The sequence below is a fragment of the Acanthopagrus latus genome, chromosome 6 (genome assembly GCF_904848185.1).
Source record: "Acanthopagrus latus isolate v.2019 chromosome 6, fAcaLat1.1, whole genome shotgun sequence".
NCBI classification, from domain to species: Eukaryota; Metazoa; Chordata; class Actinopteri; order Spariformes; family Sparidae; genus Acanthopagrus; species Acanthopagrus latus.
The window spans coordinates 14,911,792-14,932,174 of record NC_051044.1 but is presented as its reverse complement, the minus strand read 5'-3'; the positions used below and the strand labels follow the sequence as shown (position 1 = coordinate 14,932,174).

Genomic DNA, 20,383 nt, shown 5'->3' with positions numbered 1-20,383 from the left:
TGCATTAATTCGATTAATGACCTCATTAGCTTTATAGGTTATATCTACTTTATCATGGTTATTACAGCAGTGCATTTCACAGTTAAGATCTTGTTTTGGTTCTATCATTTAATAGGTCCATTAGTGAAACAGTGATTGTTTTTCTAATATTTTCCTCCTTTGTATCCTTCTTTTCCCCCAGTGGTCGTCTAAACCTAAACCCTAGTCAGTCCCTTTGCAGTAGGGCAGCCAGCAATATAGTACATGCTTTTACACACTAAATCCTTTTTATCTCATAGATTGTATACCACTCTACAAATAACATAGGTCACTATTTGTTAAGAAACTGAGTTTTGCTGATTACCATTAATTCTAGAGGCTTGTGTCACAGACAGGGACTAAAAAAAAAGTCTAATCTAGATTAAAACTATAATCTTGGTTTAAAAATCTAGTCTAATGTAGTCTAGATTGTAGTCTAAAATGTAGCCCCAGATTTAACATTTAATCTCAGAGTAAAAGTCTTGTTCCAGTTTTAAAATTTTGTGTCAGATTAAAAATTTAGACCCAGATTAAAAATCTATTCTCAGCATATAAATCTAGCTCCTGTTTAAAAATCTAGTTTCAGATCAACAATCTAATCCCAGATTGTTGATCTGAAACTAGATTTTTCTAGTCCCAGAGTAAAAAATTTGGTCTGACATTAAAAGTTTCGTCAAATAATCCGTGTCTAGGATTACACAGGGATTAATGTTGGGTTTAGTATTCATGATGTTTTTTGTCTCAAATATTCACTGAAGAAGATTTCTACCGAGGTATGAAATAAATGGATTAGTTTGAATGTATCACTGAGTTCATACTGTATTATCATATTGCAGATTGTGTCATATTATTAACATTTCAAACATTCATGCCCACAAGGTGCTCTCTCTCTCTCTCTCTCTCTCTCTCTCTCTCTCTCTCTCTCTCTGTGCAGAGCCAGTTTCATTGCAGATGGAAATTAAGCTGTTGTTTTCCTGAATGTGATTCTGTTGCCTTGTATGCAATAACATTTAAGGTCTTTCATTTCATTTCTCTCACTGCATTATGACATCCTATTTATGTGGCTGTTTCTACTGCCATGTGTTTTCTTCATATATATCTTGTAAAGCACATTGCCACATTGTTGAAACCTGCTAGGTAAACTTGCCTTGCCCAGAACCATAGTTTAAGACCCGCTCCACCTGAGCCTGTGCTGTCCCTGACTTGGATATTTGCCTTCACAGTGTAGAATGATTTGTGTGTACACTCGAAGGCTGTTTCCATTTTTCACCTGCTGCAGGGGAAACGTTCCTCTGTGCTCAAATCTTAATTCAAGGATTTGCGAAATCGCAGCTAGATCTGAAACCAATTGCGATCCAGTTTGCAACTTACGGGCATGAAGTGAGGATGCGTTGTGGTGACATCTTGTGTCCGGCAATTCAATTTTTGAATTTAATACTTGCATACTGATAATCGGGGTTTCATGATGCACGTGAAGGAGTAGATGCAGTTTCAAGTATTACTTCTTAAAACGTGTCTGGAATAGGTCTATAAACGAAGAAATGCTTTTACTTGTGCCAAAAAAGAAAATATTAACGACCCCATTTATAGCTCCCTGAGCTTAGCACCAATTTTACTCTTCCCTATGTTCCCTTTGAGACACATGCTTCCAGTGAATGTATTACATGACAAATGGCCCATGAACAATATATAACATATGTGGTAAATGTTTACAGCGTGCAGTGTTTACGGCTACGGAAAGGCCTCACCTCACACTGGGCTGAAGCACTCCACTGTGTAGCTTTACCGCAACAGTCAAGTAGCACTCAAGTCGTTAAAGCAGCGAAACATATCAAACAAGGTGGACTGCAGTGTGAACTGATATTTCAAGGGTAGTGGGAACAGCTGGGAATGTGAGAGCGTGGTATGACTGGTGTTTTGTTCATGTATTCGTATCATCATCTGGTCAGTCAATATCCTGATGATATGATAAAAAAAAAAGACTGCACGCAAACAATATTTTCAAGCTCCGCAGATCTTTAGGGACATGAATCCATGCGCTACACTAAGCTCGATACGATGTGTATAAGAAAAATAATGACATTTCAGTCCAGTGTTCCTTCAAAGGAGCAGAGGCACTGAGGGGAGATGTGAGACAGCTGGAACATGTGCAGTCTCTTACTCATGTGACTGTCATGATTTTTTTTCTACATGGAAAGTCCATCTGTATGTCCCCCAGGTCCCTGTCAAGCCGAGCCCTACAGTAGATACAGTAGATGACACGCAGAGTGAAACTTAAAGATGTGCACTGCAGCAGCCCGTTCGCTCACCAGAGGTCCAGAAATACATGGTATGCATAATGGATGTAATGCAAACCGCTGCTCAGATTGGTGTGATGTATTCTGACCATTCTGTTAAAATGTGACTGTTCTAATTAATAACAAAACCTCGGATGCAAAAATAATTAATTCAGCATCTGTGCACACATTAACATGCAAGCACAGCTGGAAGGTAACATGTTTATATGTAATATAAATGAATCTGGTTGCTGAAGACGAATTTATTCAGCGGAGCACTTAAATTCTGAGGCGTAAAACCCAAAGTTATCTTGTTTACTGATCTGCTCGGTGCCAGAAACATGATGTTTCTTCTCAGCGTTGCACTTCTTCGAAATGCCAATTGCAAACGGAAACGCAGATGTTGTACAAAGAGTGGCCCAAATTATCCGTGCCAAGCTTGCATTAGGTCCAATTTGGGAATAATCTGCTTCAATTTCTAAAGATGAGAGATCATTCTTGTGGGGGGGAAATCACACGAAAAAAATGAAGCAAGGGGAGAAAACACACCAAAGATTTGAATAAGAGAACATCTGTGCGTCACTGAGTGGCGTTGCATCAGTTTGTTTGCATGTTGACTCTGAATATTAATGGCCTGCGTGGCGTACGCTACAAGAAATGTTACTCAGATGCATGTTGACGGGTTTGCATTACTTTAATGTATGCGGCAGTTTTTGATCCAAACAATCGCTGAGAGGAAACGGCTTCAAAGCCAAATCACGCCGCGGTCGATTGTGGGGAGGCGGCTGAAACAGCAGAACACCAGCGCGACTTAATTGACCGTGCAACATCAAAAGCACACATCTCAAACTTGGATCTAGTTTGGTTTCTCTCTCAGACAATTTGAGGCGAGCTCCGAGCACCGAGCAGCTCTTCTTCAGTTCGGCCGCGGCGCCTCTTTTCTTCCGGGGCTGATTCTTCCGAACTGGAAATCGGATCAACAACTTCGCAGTGCTGCAACACCTCTGATGTTTTTTTTTTTGCTTCTTTTTTATTCCTTGCTTGTATTTGTTAATGCCGACTGATCTCTCAGCTCCAAGTTCATCTTGGCGTTTTCTTGTAACACCCACGGCCAGTAAAAGGAAAATCCTCGCAAAGGCAGTGTGGACCGCTCACTAGCCTGTGCCATTTCATCATATCTGCTGGATCAGCCACCCATCTGTTGTGCAGCTGATGAGGATTATTTTTGATTTGGAGATGCTTTTTTTTTTTTTTTTTTTTTCGAATCCTGCCTCCCAAAGTTTTCAACTATAATAGCTGTAATTTTGCAGGAGGACAAATGTTCCCCCATTTCATCAATTTTAAACGATTTGTTCTCATCCAACTCCATCATCAGAGTGGTCCTTGAGTCTTGTCTGAGTTCTTGCTTTTATCACTTTAACTTCAATTTGCTTGCCTGCATGTTAAAAATAACAGGCATCATTTTAACTACCAGATGGCCAAAGGAATAGTTCTGCATTTGGGAAAACACACTTGTTTCTTTCCTTTCAGGAGTTCCAGTCAGAGGTGTTGCTTAACTTGGCTTGAAGACTGGAACCAGGCGAAGCAGCAAGCCTGATTCAAAACTGCACCAAGCACATTTCTAGCACAAGTATTTGATTTTTTCCAGTTCTATGACGTCAGAGATGTAAAGCAACGCGTGTTTCTGCCTGTGTGTACTTCTTAATGAACTACAGTTTATCTATCTACTCAAAATGACTGTGCAGTATTGTGCACCTCACTGAGACATGAAGTCTCCAGGGAGTCAAACTCGTGTATTTCCCAACATGTCAAAGTATTCCTTCAAATGCCAAATGTAGCATGTAACATTTAGCATTTGAACATGACAACAACATTACATTCATTTAGAACAATTTCAGAAATTTTAACGTGATCTGTGTATTTATTATTGAATCAACCCTCTCCTATAGACTTTACATTTATATATAACTAATTTAGAGCGGCAAAGGTGAAGCTGACCAGATCATATTTATAATTGACAGAAGAATCTTTTCATGTGACTAAGTGTGATCACACCTTGTGACCCTGCACAGTATGAGAGATATGGATGGTAGTTCAATTAGCATGGAGAGAGTTTGGTGATATAACAAACTATGTCATGATATCATCAAAAACCTTGTTTTATAACATGCAGAAGATTTTGTAAAACTGATGAGGATTGTGCAAAACAGCTGATACTGAACATTATCCATTTTTAAATATTTGTTGTACTTTTCCAGTGGAGTATCTGCCAGTAGTGACTACAATCGAGTCTTTTTTTGGGGTGGTGGTGGTTCGTTTAGGCACTCGTGGAAAAAGGATTACGACCTTGGTTTAATGCAAAAAAATGCATGCTGTGCCTTGAGACACAACATGTTTACACTGATGACATTGATAATCACACTTTGACCTCTTGACCGAAGTAAAGTGCTTTTGTTGCCTACACCTGACCATGAACCCTGGTGTCATCCGCTCTGACCACCTACCTGCAGCTCAAACAAAACGCCTCTGAACATTATCTGAGCGGTGATCACATTTGCTAACAGAAACAATTGGATGACACCATACACTTTGAACTGAAGATTTTGGGAACATTATACAAATCTGTTTTGTTTTGTCCTGCCTACAGAATTCGACGTGATCTCGTGTGAGGCATTGTTTATCCAAGCAAAGCTCAGGCAAGGCACGATCTCTTTACAAGTAAACTCAACGTGCTCTATGTGAGCTGCATCTGCAGACGCCCACCCACCCACCCGAAGATCTACCCCACACACAACAAAGGCCCGAAATAGACGATAAGGTATTCAAAGAAACAGATCCACATGTATGTAACAGGTATGTTTCACGCACACCGCATGTATTCATGTCTGTGGGTCACAGCTGCGATTCAATATGAGCCCTTTGTGTAGCTGGAACGCGGCAGCAGAAAACAAGAAATGTGTGTTGATCTCCTCGCAGCGCTCTATTTCAGGAGGAGACGATTCCTCACATTAAACTTACATCTATTATTTCCTCCCACCAGCAAAACAATGCTCACCACAAGAGCGACCTTCTGAAGCACTCTCAAGTACGAGGATATATCTGCGAGAAACGTTGCTCTTTATCATCTGCTCAGCTTAAAGCTTTGAAATATTGCTTGTAGCCTCTGGCACTTAAGAAATAAACTTGATAAGTCCAGGATTTTTTTTTTCGTCAGTGCTCCTGTCGCACAATCTTAAGCATAGTTCTAAGTAACAGCCACAGGTTCTGAGCGGAGACTGGTAATTTAGAGAAAAAAAAAGCTCTCAGACGGACAAGATGTTGGAAAGTGCGTCTGGAAATCGATTGGCTGGCAATATTATCGACCGCGGGGTATCATGACTTTAACCAATCTGCCAGTGCTTCCCTTCACTTTGAATGACACGCTGATGTGCTAATTAGGGAGATGGGCTGTTTTCTTCCAAATGTACTAAAACAGCCAGTTCAGAAATAGCGGTCTCTATCACATGATGAACAAGATGCTTCTGAAGTTAACACCAAAGCAGGGATTCTTCCTCTGCCCCGTCGCAATCTGTGAGGACGGAAACACAATAAGGAAGCCCTCTCCGGTTCCTCTGCGACACAGCAACAGACCTAATAAACTAGCGCAAACCAAACATATTAAACACCAATACACGGCTGCATGGATATGAACTCTCATAACCTCAAATTATTGAGGACCTTCCCCAGTGCTTCAGCAGCGGTACGACTGGCAGAGACTGTCTACCGTGCTGTTGTCTCGTCTTAAAGGATTAAGCGGAGGTTTTTTGAAATATGAAATTAAGGATGCAATTTTTAGGGTGCCGGATTCTCAATAACTATTGTCTGAAGGGAGGAAAGCTCTGCAGCGCAATATTACATTTGAAGGAGGTAGGCTGTTAAGCTCTCGTATATCTGGTGATTATTAACACAAAAATACTTATACTGGTTTTCTTCCTTGAGTACATGTGTGTTGAATCGTTGGTTCGCGACCTGTGGGGTCGCAAGTTCATTCAGAGGGGGGCTGGCAGATGGTTGTGAGGGATGAGAAATACATGCAATAAAAAACATATTTTTGGGACAAGTGGTGTACGACATTTGAGGGGTGGGGGCTAAAAAAATAAATTAAAAAACCACCGGCTGGATGTGGTGGGGCTCCAGTGTGCAGAAAGTCATGAGAGTAGGGAGAGAACACCATGGTTTGTCCACTACAAGACACCCTGGAGGGCACTTCATCATGTTTTATGAGGGTACATTCACAGCATTTTTTGTCAAACATGGGGGCCTCCTTGCATAAACTCTGAGTCAGTGAGGTGATGCAGTGTTTTAGACTGGGGAATATGTTTTTTTGTTTTGTTTTGTTTTTTGTTTTTTTGACAGAGCTTTTTTCTGTTTTTCTGTATGTTCAATATGTAACTATGTGTTTTGATCTCACCTCACCAAAACTCAAAATAAACACCTGGTTGACTCTAATGTTTACACACAAATGTAAACGTATGACTTTCAAATACATGTAGAAATTCATGTTCATGAGGTTTAAGACTTGATTGATAAACCAATCGCGTTACCTGGTAATCTGGGATGAACAATGGCACCAGCTAACGTGGCAGACCAGTTTGCTCTGCGTCTGTTTGTTTTGAGGCCCAGAAAGAAGTTGCATAGTGCAACGTACAACTTTAAAGTTTAGGAGCAAGTCCCCATCTACTTTAGTTATTTAGGAGAATGCTGCAATGTTGTTTTGTTGTGGAGCTCCAGAAATGTTTTGTGGACTATGAAACATCCTCTGACTGTTCATCAGCATGAAGGGTGAGTAGATAATGACTGGATTTTCATTTTTGGGTGACCTTGTCCTTTAAAAATGATTTTATTGCGTGTGCTTTTTAAGAGTTAAAGCATGTGTCACATGAATTCTAATTGGAAACACATACACAAAAGAAACCCTTTTCATTTTGGCACTTTCAAGGAGTGATGAAGGGGCGCTTTAACATCAACCTGATTTATCTGAGGGTCGCAATTTGAAATTGTTGATCCACTGCTGTAACTTATTTCAGGTTGTCCAATTGTTTCAGTGAGAGTTTCTGCTTCAGGGTATTTGCATGAACTCCAAGCTGAGGAGAAAAAGTTACGATTGTGTCTGGGAGCAAATTTCAGCTTCTTATTGTGCAGCTTGGAAAGTGTGGGACTGGTTCAGAATGATTTTGCTGTTCTCTTTTTTTCATTACAATCTAGTTTAAATTTATAACTGTAAAAATGTGTAGGCTGTTAGCTCTGAGTCATCATTTACGGTCAATTCTATACAGCTAACATTTCAGATGGCATTAAGAGACTGCTTTCTCCTCATAAAATAAATAAATAAAATAAATAAAACATGAAACAGTGAGAAAGAGATAACAAGGACGACTACATACAGCAGGATGAGCAAGAGGATGATGAAAGCGTCCCTAACATTGCCGGGCTAATTATGAAAGAATCCTTTTGAGGCGGAGGAGAAGCTGGCTCGTCTCTCGCCATCTTTCCCACAACTCGTCCTTGGCCCCCTGTCACCGGCAGCGTCAGCCTCCTCTCTCACACGCAGGTGGACACGTCTCTGCCAGCCAATGGACATGCACCCCACGGATGGGAAAAGCAGCTCCTCTCAAAGTTCCCCGGGAGCGCCCCTGGCACTCGTCCTCCTCACTTTTATAATGCTCTTCATCTCCACAGAGTGTTTCTCTGGGATAAATGGGGACTGTCTAAATCACTGACCTCTCAAAAAAAAAAAAAAAAAGAAAAAAAGAATCCCACCACGGGGCTTCTCTCCGCTCTCACAGCTCGATTCATTAAAGTGGCCAGGAAACGAACAAAGAGACTGTTGAGCATAGTGATGCTTGAGGTATGTATACAAATCAATACAAAAAACCCCTCAAAAGTCTCTTTGTGAATCTTTTGCTCTGTGTGGTCGCTGAAGACTCATTCAGACGGAGACACACACACACACACACACACACAAAGTCCTCCTCACGCTTCTTTTAAAACACGCTGCTCTTTTGTCAGGGTGTCATCAACTTTACAGGAGAAGATGATTTGTATCGTTCGCTTCCTTTCCAGGCGGAGAAGCCTCTGGGTTTTATGGGTGAGATGGACATCCTCGGTCCACTCCGTCTTCCCCATGTGTCTCATGACTGTCCTCTCCATTCACGCTGACATGAAGCACTCATCACTGCAGACTCCTGGCAAACTTCCCCAAGGTTGGACCGCATTCTGACATTTGCATTCGCAGACACTAACAAGGGGAATCACAGTCAAGGAGGCCTGCTGCACTCAACTTATTCAAGCAATCAGTGTTTCCCACTCTCATATTACTCACTGCGCGGAGCCTCGGCGCATTATGAATCAAAAAACAAGTCCAATTCTCGCACATTTCCAAGAGGAGAACCATGGGAATTAAAAAAAGGATTTGGTTATGAAGTCGCTTCATGCATTTTAACAGTGAACTAAAATGAATAGAGAAAAAGTTTTAGTTTCACAATTTTGGAAATTAAAAATCGCTCCTTAGCATCCAGCTGAAATTTCTAGTTAGTTTATCCAGTCCAGGATATAACACACCATCTTTGTTCAACCATTTTTTTAGTTGTATGGGTTACACAAACAAGATTGAGATATTTACAGGGGCTAGCTGGCTACTTGAACAGAGATGGATGGAAAAAGTAACCACGAGCCGGTGGCCTTAGCTTCAATGCACGTCAAAGTATTGCACCGTAACGGGGGCGAAGAGTATCATGTTCACCCGGGTGTCAGTGTGAAAGGGGGTGTAGCCAAGTTGTCGCGAATATTTACCGGTTCCAGCTCTGATCGGCAGTGGTGGAAACTTGGCAGCCAGTTGGACAAGCAATGTTTTCCCCCCTTTCTGCCGCTATACTACCATGTCTGTTGAAGTTCCCCCCACAGATGTCATCTTTCTTTGTTCAGGCAGTGCTCGAACATTGTCCCAATAGATTGAAAATCGTAGCCACCATACTTTCTCACACCTGATAAAACTAAACCAACAACAACAAAAGAAAAAAAACAGTTCTCCTTTATTTCCAAAGGGAAAGATGTTGATCGCCATTTGTGTGAGCATTTTTGGCCAATTTCATTCAGCAATCATTGCCAAGACAAGCTTACTTTGGTGTAATATGGCGGTCAGTGTATATAGATAATAAGCTCCGACGTCAGCCATGCACCTGTGGTTTTTATCATTTACCCAAATTAGTTTGACACTGTGTTATGCCACCCTCCTCAATCTCCACGTCTCGGTTGGAAATCCCTGGAATCATCAGCATCATTGTATCTATACAATCAACGCTGATGACATAATCGTCGCCAGACATCTAAAACTGAGTAATCTGAAAAACGTTCATTATCTGAACATTTTCTAACAGCTCCGCTCCTCCTTACAATGCCATCGCCATACAGCAGCGTGGCTGGATCTGCATAAACACTGCTGCATATTCATAAGCTGTCAATCCGCAGTTTCAGGTGTGATGTAAAATATTCATGTACTGCTTTGGTGTCCCTCATGTGAGAAAATTCCCAACATTAGTCACGCTGCATGTGTTGTTGTTGTTATGAGCTTTGACGTTTTCAGTACGGGGATGTTTCCCCATCGCAGCATGTTGCCAAAATAAACAGCTTGATACCCTCTGTGTTTTCAGAGAGAGTTATTGTGAAAAGATGAGGGTGGTCGAGTCGTGGGGTGGCTGGTCATCGTGTTACTTAAGTGCTGGTTAAGCACAAGGCTGGTAAACTTTTTAATGAGATGAAATCGGTTGAGCGAAAGAGCGGGGATGGAGGCAATTACAGCTAAGCAGAGGTGTAATGGAGCTGGGTATGGAGCACAGGAAAGTGCAGTTTTGGGGAAATTTTAGTTGACAAACAATGTCACCATCCATGACAATTATGTGTCATAATCATTTGTCACCGATATTAGAAGATACCAAAACGCAGAAAATAATTAGAATTTGTTCCAGCTATCCAGACACATTAGGCGGAATAAAAATTGTGATTTTTGCAAGATCGAGTTAATCAGCATCTCCCGAATATCTTATGAGTAAAACTTTATTTTAGTTGTCTAAATAGTGAATATCCACTAGCAATAATTGTAAACAACTAATCAACCATTTGCCACAGGATGCTTTACCACCGAAATATTAAAGGGGCAATATGTACAAATTTTAGTTGAAAACATTAAAAACATAACTAAATCAATCAGCAGGATAGATAATAAAAAATACAATTTGACATTATGGCACGCATGTACAGGACTGTATTGCTGAGGTGTTTACTGTATAGTAGTTAACATGAAACCAGCTAGCCTAGTCACATCCTGATCCAAATCTCCATCACTAGCCTGCTCCCTGAGCTGCACGGCTAACTGAGCAAAATAGCCAAAGACTGCTACAGTTAGCCAAAGGTACATTTACATTTACATTTAGGTCATATAGCAGACGCTTTTGTCCAAAGCGACTAATTAAAGGTATATTGGTCACAAGAAAGAAGCCACAACATATCACTGTTGATAAAGTAATAAAGAAAAAATGGGAGACAATTTTCAAGCCCTCGTCAGAGCATCATAGCTGCTATTTAGCACTTTAGCGATTAGTCCGGTCATATGTTGCCCCGTATTTGTTCTGAGTATGAATCTGACAGGTAACCAAATCTTACGTGTTGCACCTGTTGTTTTTGAAAAGCAAATGAAGTCTCTGCGCCCAAGGCTGTGTGTACAGCCACGCACTACACTGATAATAAAAAAAAACTTTGCGTTTAGTTCACTGAAGACTAATCTATGTGTGTCTATGCGTGTGTGTGTAATAAATGTGCTTTGAGCTGAAGTTAATGGAAAGTGTATCCAAATTAAACCTACACACTCGCTGTACACCGAGTGCATCATGATAATTACGCCACGTGAGGGCAATCAGAATTAATTAATTATGCTCAGATGCTTCGCCTCTGGCAACCTTTAATACGTGTGTGAAAGGTCAGTTTTCTTTGCGAGGCGGAAATGAAGTCGCTGACAAAGTGATGGATGCCTTCTGTGAATGCTGATGCTTCAAACAGAATCATCCCAGGTGGATTCTTATTCCGGCCAAAGCAGAATCTCTTTCCCGCGGAAGGCTCAGACTGCCAGCTCAATGAAAGTGGAGATGCTGGCCATGTTTCTGTGAGTGTGAGGTGTGAAGAAGTGGGTCTATATGCAGAGTCACTTTGCCGTATGCAAGTTTATCCACCCCGATGTATCACAATGAAACACTGAATGAATGAACGACTGGAGTGATTTAATGAATTAAGTGTGGGCTTTTCTGTTTTGCTTCAAGTTTCAAAATATTTGTGAAATTGTTGAAATGAATTCCTTTAAAAACAAAAAAATTTACAGGATTGAGTAAATATGCATCTGAAATTGTTGAGCAGGTTATGAACGAAACAGGAATACGATGCCTATGTATTTTAAGTTTAAATGTTTAAACCAAAGCAAAGCAAAGAAATCCTTATTGCTGTACTAGAATGTCAGCATTTCAGTGATTCTGCAAAACCTTTGAAAACAGTCAAATTATTAAATGTTTTGCTTTCTGCAGAATCACTGTTAGTTTATCTAGACACTTAAATGCACAGTAATAATTGAAATTGTCAAATAACCACCTTTGCTGGAGGAAACCTGTCTACTTGTCACAGGCAGAAAAGTTAATGGGAGAGGAAATGCTTTCAAGGAGACATATAATGCTCATATTCAGGCTCCTAACTGTATTTGAGTTTACTGCTAGAATGGGTTTACATGCCTTAATCTCCAAAACACATCAGTTTTCCCATACTTTCCAGTTCTTCAGCACTGTTTTCCCTTCATGTCTGAAACAATGTTTTAGCTTCTAAAACCTTAAAGCTTCTCTTAAAGTCCCGCCTCCCAAATACCCAGTCTCCTCTTATTGGTCAGCTCACACACACCTGAGCCAGCACCGCTAACAACAACACAGCAGCTGTGCTAAATCCAATTCTTACTGACCAACCTAGATGCTATGTAGAAATTATGCAAATATGTTACATGGTGATGCAGTGTGATGTCACAAAGACACAGAAGTAAAGGCGGGTCTGATGAGGCGTTTCAGGAGCAGTTTTTTTCAGTGGGAGAGCTTCTGTTGGCACAGTCTTTGACCTTTTAATTCAACTTTTAAGGTCTTTTACATGAACATGAACCTACAATAACCTACTGAAGGAAAGGAAAAAAGCGAGAAAAAACCATAAAACTGTAGGTTTTATTCATGTTGTGTGCAGTTGCACCATTACCTTGAATAAAATTATTGAATTTCTTTGGGTTTCATTCAAACATTTGGGTTCCTGTTACAGCAAAACTCAACAAAACATAACAAATGTCTGGTATGGAAATAAAGGGAACACTATTTCTTTTGTTGGTGCTGAAGATCGGCAGTGGAACTTAACTTCATGCTTAACAATCATGCAATATGGACATATTTCCAAGATATAATCTGTGCTGCTTTATATGGAAAAATTATATTAGCACATTTTTCTTTATTCTCATTTTTGTTCCATATACAGGAACACTGGAATATGTAAAGTATTTCATTTTGTGATTACTGCAGTAGAATTTACCAAAACACAGAGTTTGTGAGACAAAAATGGATTTGCTCACTTACCTGAATGGAAACATCACTGTAGGATCCTCCAATGACTCCAGAGATGGCGAGTGGAACCTCGTTTTGGATGGGCCTGGAGCCGTCCGGGCAGATGAATCCCGGATCTTGCACCTTGGTGAGGGAGGCTCTGACGAAATCAAGGGACTGCTCCAGCGCGTATGTGTCCTTCGAGCAGGTGTCCAGGATGTGGGCTCCCAGCTGGAGCCCGGGAAGGATGCGATCGCTGGAGTTAATCTCATCAAGTGCCAACAGCATGGCCTCCAGTCTCTGGATCCCCCTCGCCTCATTGATCTTGCCGCAGTCCTCCGTCCCATCGCCTTTTTGGTGCACCGGGAACAGGCCTCCAATCACCAAGTCCCCGTCCAAAATTATCTCCCGTTTGGCTGCGGGTGGTAATCTGGAGATGCTGGGCAGGACTCCTAGTATCAGCAGCTCCAGCAGGAGCATGTGAAGTGGCCAATAATGGGCAGAGTTGGCCAAAGACCTGGGGCAGAACACGACTCTCAGCATGGCAGGATCAGGATGCAGGGTTCAGCTGGGTGAAGTTGAGAGGAGCAGAGGTTCACTGGGTCTGGAGGCAGATCACTTTCAGGTCTTCTCTCAGTGGGTGCAGCATGTTTGATATTTCTTGCCTGAGTCACAGGAAAAACAAATTAAATATGTTAATCGAGCATGAAGCACTATCTAGCTATCTATCTATCTATCTATCTATCTATCTATCTATCTATCTATCTATCTATCTATCTATCTATCTATCTATCTATCTATCTATCTATCAATAACATAACTGTATGTCTTAAAAGGTGCATTATAGACGCCCACTGACAGCTTTTACTCTTGTCTTCGTACCATTACTCTCTTTCAGCCTCTCACCCACAGATGATGAAACAGTCATAAATAGTGCTTCTCGTTCTCTGTGCGACTGTTTCAAATCTAAACTGGTTTATGTCTAAACTTTTCTCTTCGTTACAGTTCTTCTCATCGATTTGCTTTTGTCTTCCCCCTCGGCCTAACGCGATCTGCAGAAATGTTACAGACAGGTAATGGTGTTACTGGATAGCCCAAACTGCTTCGTGTGGAGGCTGAAATCGGGCTAACTGGAGTCTTATGAGTTTCTTTTTTTTTTTTCTTTTTTTTTTTTAAAGTGAAACATAAGAAGAGGTTATTTCATCGAGGCTCTCTCTGGGACTCGGCAGAGTGAGATTAAAATCCTCGCAGTCTTTATCTGAAAGACAAACCCGGAGTGACCACATCAAACATTTACAGGTATTTAAGGCACCTCTCGAAGTGGAGCCTAATTTTCCAAAGCTTACAACCGAGATATATCACATAGATGGTGGTTTTCCTCGACGGCCGGGGTTGCCATGGAAACATGGTGGGTAAGAAATGAGGGTTGGACTGCAGGGAAGTGGGCAGTGAGACACGTATGCTAATATGGATTCCTATCATGTGGAGGTGACAGGTTTCGGTCTCAGCGGGAGGTGTCATGATGTCTGATTGGGGAGGTGGGTCGGTTCAATCACAGTGTTCTCAGAAAAAGAGTGAGAGGAGGGGGTGGGGGGGGAAACCTTTTTATCACATTCATCAAACACACACACACACACACAAGTTTAACAAACAGATTGACCGAGGACAATCGGCTTTTCATGGCTTTAAGACCATTATTGACCAATCTTTAACAGAATGAATCTGATTATCTGTTACCTCAAAGTCAGATGTACACTCAAACAGCACAGAAATAGACTGTGTCTATTTTTTTTGTTTTGTTTTGTTTTTTTTTTAAATCCAAGTTCTGATTTTAGTGGAGTCACACTGGAGAGCCCACAGATCCTGTCTGGAGTTCGGACTATTAGATGTGCTGCCGCTCCGCTCTCCATTAACAAGCAGCGGGGAGCTTATTAGTGAGTTTTGCTGCTCTGTCACAAAGTGCTGTTACTGATATGGTAACATTACATTTAAAAAAAAAAAAAAGTGTCACTTGCAGACCCAAATGCATTATCGGGTCTATTATTAGCAGATCCTCTTAACAGTCGTATCATTTGGTCTGTGTGAATCTTGCTTCCTGTGCTTACAGAGGCAGCAAACCCCCACAGTGGGGTACATGGGGGTAGGTTACAAAATCACCAGCTCATGCAGCTTCACCAGGATAAGTTCATCTGGAGTGTGTGTGTGTGTGTCAGTCTGTCATTCTGTGTGTGTGACATCCCCGGAGCAGCGAAAAGCAACAAACAACAGAGAAAACGAGGAGGAAAAAAAGTGTGATGAATGCTGAAATTTCCCCCCCAGATAAATATTACATCAGGTTGTGGGTGGTAAAACCGCGTGGCACATTGATGGATCCGCTCCCCACTATCCAGCGGTGAGGATTACATGTCGTAGCGTGTGAGGTCGGAATGTAAGATCCGTCTCAGACCTGCTGTGTGTGTGTGTGTGTGTGTGTGTGTGTGTGTGTGTGTGTGTGTGTGTGTGTGTGTGTGTGTGTGTGTGTGCCGGGCTGTCGTTGCAGGTGTGTGGTATTACTCTGCCACATTTGCCCTATTATTAGAACCAAGGTGAGAAAGTAACCGGAAAAGTTCAACATTAAGAGTCTGATTGCTCCTCTGTGCTGTCTGCTGGAGCAGATGGGGACTCTCTGGTTGCAAACACTAGGTCACAGTGTGAATTAATGGCGCAATAAGGAACAGCCAATTAGGCAGGCCTATGCAAACTAGGCCAAAGTGGTCTCAAAGGTCTCACGAAGCTGTTAAGAAGTGCAAATAAGTGCTGGAGAGTCTGAAGTGGGCATGAAATACAGCGATTTCCCACCAATATTTGAAATACTGAATCTGGGAACGGTGTTATCAGCCGGCACGAGCATTAAATCTCAGCCTCTGAGTAGCTGTAAAGGAGCTCCTATCCGACCACCATCACATCATTAGGACCGTCTTGATGTCGACACGGCTGTCACGCTCACACTCAGCAGCTGAGAGAGTCGCTCGTGCCCCAGATGTCTGAGCACAATATTCCCTCTGAAATCTGAAAGGCAAGTTCAAAAAGAAAAGAAAAAAAAGCCGGGTTGCTTCACTCGGCTTTGAAACCATCAGCTAATGCATTACCGCGCCCGCACAGGACGGAGAAGGTTTCACCAACATTAGCATAAAGATGCTTTGAGAACGCCATTCCTTATTGTCCTATCCTAAGGGAGCTAATGTGTAATGTATGACTCACCGTGGAGTCGCTCTCGGCTATGATGGCGATCAGCACGTACAATTCTAATATGTACATATATCTGAGAATTATACTGCTGCTCATGTCTGGAACATGAGCTGATGAGATAATTTGGGCCATGAGGGATTGACCGGCTGTTTGACTCTCCAGGTGCACGACTGTGAAATTAACTTTTTATTTTTTTATTTTTTTGCTGCATATTTATTGTAAATATTTATTGTATGTATTGTATTTGTGTCATGACAACCAACAAACAAAAAATGTCTTGATTATATAAAAAATAAACTGAACTGAAAGTCATTCAGCCCTTCACAGCATTATGCTTGAAGGAGCACAAATTCAACCACACCAGTTTCTATGAAACTACCTTTAAAGGCTTTCTATGTAACAATTTGTAGCAACTTACTATATCAGTCTCATCTGTCATTGCCCAGATGTGAGCGGACTGTAACGTGACGTGAAAAGTAAGACCTCCCCCCGTGTCTCTCAGTTGCAAGTCTGCACAGTCCCAGTCTTAGCCTCGTCTGAGCTCCTCTCTTCGCTCCGCTAACAGAGAGCGGCGGTAGCTTAACGTTAGAAATGGAGTCCAGCGTAAACAAACGGCCGCCTTCCGTCACAACAGAGACGCTCCACGGAGCTCCTTTAATAAAACCTTCTCTAACGCCTAAAAAGTTCCTTTTACTTTAACTACCTGTGCGATGATAATTCACCTCACGTCATTACACGTCCTCACAAAGTGATGGCAGTGATGTCACCAGTGGATATCTCATGAACTTGGCAATGCAAAATTGACGACAAGGTCAATATCGACCAGAACAGACGTTTGCTCGATATTGGTGCATCTCTTTTTGTTATTCTTTTCAATAACTACTAAAATCCCCCAAAATACATCAGTTTGACATTTTTGGGGTTTTTTTTCACTCCATATCACTTGGCGTGTAGTCTTTTGCCGAACACTTGAACGTACATGACATGACATTTAATTTACTGGCTAATCCATTACACACGAGTCATTAAGCCAGTTGAGTAATGGCAGCCTGAACACAGCACGTAGACCCTGAGATCCATCTAAAGTAAGGCCTCCCAATGTTTACGTGACAAACACTGATAGGATTATAATTCATGGCCGACTGTTTTTTGTGTTGGGGCGCACTCATTACAGTGACCAAGTCCACAAGACGGATTACGATTGAGGCTCACTCTTTTTCTACAGAACGACAGGTTTTTCAGTCCTTTCTTCTCCTTCTCCTGAAGGGCTGACTCGCTGTTCAAAATAGAACACCTTGTAACTAATGGAAAAAACAAGAAGAAGGCAAAGGGGAAAAAAATGTGCAGACACAACATGTCCACTAATGATTTCAATCATTATATCATCTCTAGCGGGGACACAGTTTATCCCTCCACCTGGACTTTGTCAGCTGGAGGAATTAGGACGCCTCTGTGGTGGCCGGCAGCCAGATGATTGGGAATTTGAGCACAGATCAAGAGCGTCATATCGTCAGAAAATAGTGCGGGGAAGTCTGGTTTGTCAGCCTGTTTGGCTCTCAAAAAACAACATTATTTCTTCTGCGCTAATAATATCTCATCTGGATGTGTATTCCCACGAAACTTAAAGATGCACTATGTAAGTTTGGAGAACACATTTTCAATCAAAAGAGAAGGATCTTTTTTATGCCTAAACCTCATTTTGAATAAACAAACTGACCTTAAAGGGCAACACAGTTTCATGCTGTTTTAATTTGGTTATATGTGGCGGACCCTGACACTTTTCTAGCTTCAAACTGTGCTCTGGGACCTAATTTGCCACTTACCACAGCTTGTTTGTCATCTATGGGAGAGAAAAAAAAGTTATATTATTATATTGTAAAAATATATATACATATAAATTTTAGTTCTCCAAAACTACATATTGCTCCTTTAAAGGCTGAGAGATGCAACAGGCAACAACAGGTGGTTCATTAACCACCATCCCATCCAATAATAAAGTGAAAAATAACATTCATAGAGGAACCATGGAGGCATCCCAGTAACCTTCTTCTTCTTCTTTTTTTTTCACCGATCTCTCTCTGTCACCCTCCTGCATTTGAGAGAAATCCCTCAGCTACATCACATCCTGTCAGAACTAAAATTCCGAGTTCTTCCAATGCCAATTTCCCGGAGTCCTCCAAGCCGAACCCCAATTATACTCGCAGCGGGGTCGCATCACACTTGTTTAGGGCGCTGTCTGAAAACAGAAGCTCTGATTGGTTTTGAGGGGGAGCGTCGAGTAATACGAGATTAGATAATGCAGTTATGTTTAGTTGAGACAATGGAGGCTGTGGCAGACGGACTCGGGTCAACAAACTTCACATGCGCTGTTCCCAAAACGTGCCTATAAACTAGCGCGGGATGGTTCCGATAATGAAGTGTGCGCCTTCAGATCAAGTTCGGACAATAAAGAGGACTCACATTCTTGCCAGTCAATCACAGTGATGCATCCAGCTGCAGTTAAGTTGATAATCGTATAAACAAAAGACAGAAACCAGAGAGCAGAAATGCTGAAATCAAAGTTATTAAGCAGTCATTTCATACCTGGGTGAAGCTCTGGGTGGATGTGTCTTCAGGTCTCACGGCAACACACAGACGCGCAGAGTCCAGATGTTGTTCACTCGGAGCATGGTTGCCAGCCAGCAGTTTTCGGGATCTGTCCTTGGTTCTGAAACTCACATGTGGCACGGTGTGGCGAAAAGGGAAAAAAGAAAAAAAGAAAAAAAACTCCTCTCGGTTGCTCCTCTTCTCCTCCAACTTGCGCCTGGCTGCCACCAACCGTGCGCACCGACCTCACCGCCCAGTAGCACTCGTGCGTCCAGCAGCGTCGGCAGTAACGATGCTCGGAGGACTCTCCCTGCGTGGTGCGTGGCTGCCAAGCTGGAGTGATAAAAAAAAAAAAAAAACAACAAAAAAACAAAACGCAAACCCGATCTAAAACTCAGTTCTAAATTTGCACTTCTGGTTGCGCGTTTATTGCTATGGTCAGTGTATAGTCGCGTCTCTTTTTTGGAAAGTTCATCGAATCAACTTCAAGAGAGAGCTGTGGAGAAATCCTGCTGCAGCCCCGCTCGGATCACACACACACACACGCACACACACACATGCACATGCAGCCTCTCCGCGCAGCTCCGCAGCCACAATGAGCGCAACCAGCCGACGCTCTCGCCTTTCACCAGACCTGCCTGCGCTCCACAACGCGCGCATCTGCGAGTGAGTTACAGCGCCGAGCCAGCGAGTCAATACAAACCATGGCATCTATCTGCTCATATGTGCTGTTTTAGTTTGCAGGATGTATCAATTTAATAAAAAAAAAGAAAGAAAGAAAGGAAAAGCAAAGGAAAAAGTGCATTAATCAAAATCCAAAGCCATGTTGTTGAAGTGACTCATCCATTGAATTCCCCGTGGAACTGAATCGCGTCAATCTAACTTTTAATGATAAACTCCCACCCCACCCAAAAAGAAAGAAAAAGTGAAAAATCTTTCCGAATAAATTTATACAATGTGCTGCTGCAGCTCTCCAGCTAAATTTAGAAAGATGAGAAAAACAGCAATGAGCATCAACTTTTCTTTTTTTTTTTCTCCTTCCCTCTATGAAGGCTCGCCAGCTCCTCATTCAACCTCCATCTCATTAAAACTGAATCACACTCCAGATGAGTGGCATAGCACTTCACAAACTAAAGAGGGCAGGGTTTGTTTTTCACTGGAAAAGGCGACAATGTTCCACATACGCGCGCGCACACGCATGTACGCACGTAAGCACACACACACATACACACACACACGCAAGCACACAACTCGCAACAGCAAAAATAAATAAATAAATAAATAAAAAATGTTCACATCATTTAAACTGCATTTCAGTCACATGGAGGCAGGATGGAGGTTACTCGAGCTCAAGGTTGAAACAGACAAAGAAAAATGCAGGAGTCCTCCTCATATGTGGTGCTGTTAACAATGAGCTTGAGTTAATACAAAGTAAACACAAATAAACGTGTTTTCGACATTCTCCAGCCCAAACAAATGACTATTTAAGAGTAAATCCACATGTTTTACACATTAAGGTGTGTTAACAGGTTTTGCAGAGTTCTAAGTCGTAGGCAGGGGAAAAGGTTTTGCAAGGACACTGTTGGACTCATTACAGACAACAATCAAAAAGGATACATCAGAGGAAGAGAC

At 41.9% G+C, this 20,383-nt stretch overlaps 1 protein-coding gene across 1 annotated transcript in view; it reads right to left on the bottom strand.

The window, feature by feature from the left end:
• The window catches only part of grm2b (glutamate receptor, metabotropic 2b), a 34,235-nt gene extending 14,374 nt beyond the window's left edge, over nucleotides 1-19,861 (bottom strand). The window contains exons 1-2 of the mRNA XM_037101534.1: nucleotides 18,749-19,861; nucleotides 12,971-13,602 (exon numbers count right to left, since the gene is read on the bottom strand). Coding sequence (XP_036957429.1) covers nucleotides 12,971-13,480 — 510 coding nt within the window. The 5' untranslated portion in view covers nucleotides 13,481-13,602; nucleotides 18,749-19,861. The remainder of the gene's footprint in view (nucleotides 1-12,970; nucleotides 13,603-18,748) is intronic.
• Between the last annotated feature and the right edge of the window lie 522 nt (nucleotides 19,862-20,383).